Genomic DNA, 5,601 nt, shown 5'->3' with positions numbered 1-5,601 from the left:
GAGAGAGGAGTAAAGGAGGCCATCTTTGTGAAAAGAAATCGTCCATCATTAAACAGGGGTGGAGGCCTCCGGGTTCAACTGTCCCCCTCTTACAATGCTGTGATTGCTAGTATCACTCAGCCCTCTGTGAACAGTAAACAGCCATCAGTGTGCTAATGATCCATTGTTAGGCTGATGGTCCTTCTTGACCATGTTAGCAGCTGGTTTTGGTTGTCAGCAGCAAAACTGGTTGATCCACTCTGAGAAGGTGTTATTTATAAGACTGAGCTGAATGCAGCACCTCAGACTGAGGAAGTCTTTCGGATGAGAGACGAAACGTTTCAATATTTTTGTTGTTGTTGTTGTTTTGCTTTGTTTTGTTTTTTGAATGTCCAGAGGATCAGATTTAAGTTTTTTAGATCTCACTGGTACATTTTAATCTTCAACTAACTTCTTGGTCTGTAGCCTTCATACATCTCCTACATTTCACTACATGAGTGCAGCTACAGCGTATGCTCTCAAGAGATAATTACCTGCAGTGTCCCCTCGGTGCACACCGAATTTGGCAAAAAGGCCTTCTCTTACTCTGCTACTGTTTCCTGGAACACCTTGTAAAAAGATCTGATATTGTTGACCTTGACCTCTCTAAGGGATTTTAAACAACTGTTAAGTTCATGACAGAAACCAACACAGACATGTTCCTGTTTTTAGTATTTTACATCGCTTTATAATGTAGCTGTTTTTGTTTCGTTTTTATATAATTTAATCTATTTTTCATCTTATATGCTTGCTATATATGATTATCTGTTGTCTGTACCTCATCTGTTCTTTGTTTAAATCAGGTCTCTCTTGTAAATGAATCCTCGAGGCTCAGTGAGACTAACCTGTATAAATAAAGGTTGAATGGGAAAAAAATGTGGAGCTTACCTCTGACAGCTTAAAGCTAAGATATATATAACTTGTGCTTGCAGGGTGCCCTGCAGAGTGTGAGTCATGCATGAGTAGTGAAACGTGCACACAGTGCCGGCCGGGTGTGTACCAGCTGAGTGGAAGATGTTACCACATCTGTCCAGATGACTATGAGCCGAATGACAAACTGATGGAGTGCACACAGCAAGGTAAGTTCAGCGTTTGTCTGAAGCAGATGGTTGATTATCCCATGAGGACAGTCTGGACATTTCTGAAGTGATGTCTTGTCTGATAGTTATCAATGATTAGTACCGCATCAGCTGTGACAGACCACAGAGTATGGAGAAAGGCTAAAGGCTAGCCAAACCATTTCCAAAATGACCAGACTTTCATTTTAAAGCATTATTTCAGATCTGTTGAAATGAATGGTTTGTGGAAAGGTTGTAAGTACGGTAGTTAATATCTTACCTGTTGAAGGTAGCTTTTTGAATCACCTCCAGTAGAGAAATACTGGTCAGTTTTGACAACACTATAAAGCTTGACAGCCTCATAAAGGTTTATGAAATAAAGAAATGACTGAGATTGAAGTTTAAAAAAAAACATCCATTGACGCCTGACAAGCAAAACTGAGAATATATAAATGTGAACACCAGTTCATCCACTCGGCATGTTTGGTGTAGTGCATGTTATACAGTAACTTTGGACCACTCAGTAGCAGTCCCAGGCAAGACGCTTCAGACACTGTCTCTTGGTCAAGAATGGCTTGACACAAGGAATGTGACAGCTGAAACCCATGTCTTGCATACGTCTGCGCATGGTGGTTCTTGAAGCACTGACTCCAGCTGCAGTCCACATTTTGGAATGTGTTTTGTTTCACCATCCTCTCCAGGGTGCAGCAATCCCTATTGCTTGTACACTTTTTCTACCATTTCATTTCCTTCCTTCCGCCTCTCTATTAATGTACTTGGACACAGAGCTCTGTGAACAGCCAGCCTCTTTAGCAATGACCTTTTGTGTCTTGCCCTCCTTGTGCAAGGTGTCAATAGTCGTCTTTTGGACAACTGTCAAGTCAGCAATCTTCCCCATGATTGTGTAGCCTACAGAACTAGACTGAGAGACCATTTAAAGGCTTTTGCAGGTGTTTTGAGTTATTAGCTGATTAGAGTGTGGCACCATGTGTCTTCAATATTGAACTTTTTCACGATGTTCTAATTTTCTGAGGTACTGAATTTGAGGTTTTCATTAGTTGTCAGTTATAATAATCAACATTAAAATAAATAAACATTTGAAATATATCAGTCTGTGTGTAATGACTTAATATAATATACAAGTTTCACTTTTTGAATTGAATTACTGAATTAAATAAACTTTTTCATGACATTCATGATACAGAGGACGTCTAACCCCAACTGAACTAAATGTAAATGTAAATGGCTAAAAGTAGAGGTAAAGTCACACACAGCCACTGACATTTAAGATAAATTTAGTCCAGTGTTAGCCTAGACTTCTATTGTTTTCCTAAAAATGTTCACACGGGAACTCACAAACAGGGACTGATGTAATGATTTTTGATGAACTTGTTGACATCATGATCTCCTACACAGGTTGATAATGTATTATTCTGTCTGGAAGAGATGAAGCATAATTTTAACACTTTAAAAAACAACTGTAGGTTTTTAACTCACCACCACAGCTGAATGCTGTCCAGGCTGGTGGTGTTGGCCGCCAGCTGAACTAAACTGAATCAATTTCAATGTGTTGGGGGTGTTGCAGCTGCACCCCTTGCTCTGTCGATCGGGCGTCTACGACGACAGTAATCAGTTTCGGTCTTCTCGAGTTTATAAATTGAAAATTTATAAATAAATTAAAAATGAGACTTGTTTCATTTTTAACTCTGCAGAAAACATAACTTGTGTTTCTCTCTTCTTTCTGTGCCTTTGCTGCCAGTGCACTGCAAGGTGGGGGACTGGAGCGACTGGAGCCCCTGCTCCAAGTCGGGCAGAACCTGCGGCTTCAAAAGGGGCCAGGAAACCCGCACCAGGCAGGTTCTTCAGTATCCATCACCTTTTGGCAAGCCCTGCCCAGAGATCTCTGAGGTCAAGGATTGTCTGGTCAAGAGGAGAAAATGTCCAGGTAAAGACAAAACACTTCAGCAGCATGACTGTTAGTGTGCCCAGCGGGGGCCACATCCAGATTTAAGACCCAAAGTGTCGGTGATGAAGTATTCAATGGTCAATTCCAGAGCAAGCACGTTGTACAAGAGGATTGTTTACTCGAACAGGGGGGGGGGGGGGGGATGCGTGATTTTTCAGTGGGTACACTGTGTTTTGTCATCAAACCCTTTGAGTTTCAAGCTGTAAAACCACTTTTTGTGCACTTGGTAAACAAGGAATCGTGTGATTAGTTTTAATGAACAGGGCGAAAACTGCTTTCAGACGGGCTTGTCATTTTATACAATCTGGTGCCTGCAGGGTTTTTATGGCCGCTCTGTGTTGTGTGTGCTGTGCGTGTGGTTGCTGAGGTTGTTGGTGGCTATGGCTGGTTGTCTTTTTTTTTTCTTCAGAGGTTCTGTAGTGTTAAATGACAGACTGCAGACAGGGTAGGAGGCTCTGATCCAGCCCCCAGAGGCCTCACACTTTCAGAACAAACTGTGTTTGTACGGGTGTGCACAAATGTGCGTGTGTGCATGTGTGTGTGTTACAGTTGACTTTGGAGCAAAAACAGTCAGCTCAACATCAACATCCTCCCCTTGGGAGGCACAAGGCGACCAGGGGATCAGTATTGGTTTATCCCCACAGCTGCCAACACACACACACACACACCAAACCAACACATACATGCACAATACTCCAGACAAAGATCGACAACTGCACAAATTCTCTCTTACACGTGTGCACACAGACACACAGTCCAAACCGGTTTCCTTGAAACGACCGCAGCCGTGCTGAAGTTTGTAAAAGCAGGAGCTGGTGTGGGAGGACTCACGTTCTGTCTGTGTCTCCTCACTAATCCGTCACCCAAACCCATCACCACAAAAAACAGACAACCCCACCACCACCACCGTAAAAGCCCCATGTTGGCACCCCATCCAGCTAGAAGCATCTTCGGATCAATCCAGAGTTACTTTAAAGGAACAAAGGATGGACGGACTCAGAGAATGAATCAAGGAGAAAGTTATCATCTCTGCTCTTATTGCCCAACAGACTCCACGATGAATGGAGGCTAATTATCTGTCTCCTCACTGTTTACTCTCTGCAAACGCTAAAGGGTCAGTGGCCCGACCTCACCCCCCGCCCCCCAGTAATCCTCCAACAAACCCCCGACACTGATACATCCTTCTTCCCATCCGCTTCCTTTCCTCCTCTTTTGTATTATCTCCTTCCAGCCTCTCCTCCCCGGCCTGCGCTGCATCTCCTCTTCCTTTACCTCTCCTTAGAATATTACTTCATTCTTCCACCATCTTTTGCTCGTCTCCTTTGAAAACGCTACCTGTTCAAAGTTCTCCGACACCCATCTCCTCCACTTCTGTTTGCAGTTCCCACAGTTCGTTTGTCTTGAACGCACACTGGTGGGAAGGTTTTAGTCATTTCAAAAGCATTTACATGTATGTGTTTCACTGAACCGTCAGCAGCTTGTTCAAAGCTATGAGAGTTTTTGTCATACAAAATGGATATTTTTTTAATTATTGCTCACAGCAGCTTTTATAATAACCAAAAAAAAAAGGTCAGATGTTAGGTTTATTTTATTTACTTTAGTTCTATAGTTAAATCTATACTAAATCAGTTTTCAGTACCAGCTCGCAGTAAAAATCCAAACATCCAGAACATCTTAGCTCTTATTTTACCTTAAAGAAAAGACATTTGAAGGATATTACTGCGTTCACACTGAGTAAGATGCTTGATCTTTTTTAATAAGGTACTTTTTTACACAAATATAAACTCTAAGAGCTGTGAGGAGATTTTTAGAGTTTATAATAAAAAAACATCTTTAACCAGGTAGGAACAAGCGGTGCACTGATGTCCTCCGTCGCTGAGGGGTTTGAAAAATGAATGTTTGTATTTTTGGAGAGGAGTGTTTTTCTGAACTGGAATTGGACAAAGATACACCTTAATGTTTTTGGTGCAAGATGTTCAATAGGCTAGGGGAGTTACACTGTGTAGAGCGTATGTGTCAAACTCAAGGCCCAGGGGCCAAATGTGGCCCTCAATGACATCTTTTCTGGCCCCTAAGATGATATTTTAAATTTAAAATACTTTTATCACTTTAATTGTTTCAGTAATCTTTCATTATGATGTCAAAAGTGCAACAGAGAATGTCAAATGAGACCAATCAAATTCTTGTTGAAGAACGTGCAACCAAGAAAAGATGTTGGGTATCTAACTTGAGTTAATGTAGATTCTGAAACTGGCCCTTAGTTTGAAAAAGGTTTTAATCCCCCCCCCCCCCCCCTTTTTGTAAGTGAGTTTGACACCACTGGTGTAGAGGAATAGAGATAGTTGTTTTGTTTTGTTTGTTTTTGCTGTTTTTGCTTTGAGGCGGTGCAGAGTGAAGGATCCTGGAGAGCAGAGGGAGCAATTTTATCCACAACTAAGAGCAGTGGTGGAGCCAGGGGGTGGCCAGTGGTGGCCTTGGACACCACAAACTAATCTTTGGCCACCCCACTCATTTAAGGAAACTATACTTTTAAGCAATATAATATATATATATATATAT

The 5,601-nt window shown here is 41.8% G+C and overlaps 1 protein-coding gene across 1 annotated transcript in view; it reads left to right on the top strand.

Annotated features, from left to right (window-relative positions):
- Positions 1-5,601, top strand: part of rspo3 (R-spondin 3) — a 24,562-nt gene that overhangs the window by 10,954 nt on the left and 8,007 nt on the right. Inside the window, exons 4-5 of the mRNA XM_037677106.1 lie at positions 951-1,097; positions 2,836-3,021. Coding sequence (XP_037533034.1) covers positions 951-1,097; positions 2,836-3,021 — 333 coding nt within the window. The remainder of the gene's footprint in view (positions 1-950; positions 1,098-2,835; positions 3,022-5,601) is intronic.

Source organism: Nematolebias whitei, chromosome 5 (genome assembly GCF_014905685.2).
Source record: "Nematolebias whitei isolate Nwh7 chromosome 5, NemWhi1, whole genome shotgun sequence".
Lineage (NCBI taxonomy): Eukaryota > Metazoa > Chordata > Actinopteri > Cyprinodontiformes > Rivulidae > Nematolebias > Nematolebias whitei.
The sequence above is the reverse complement of the archived record's forward strand: the minus strand, read 5'-3'. Positions and strand labels throughout refer to the sequence as shown.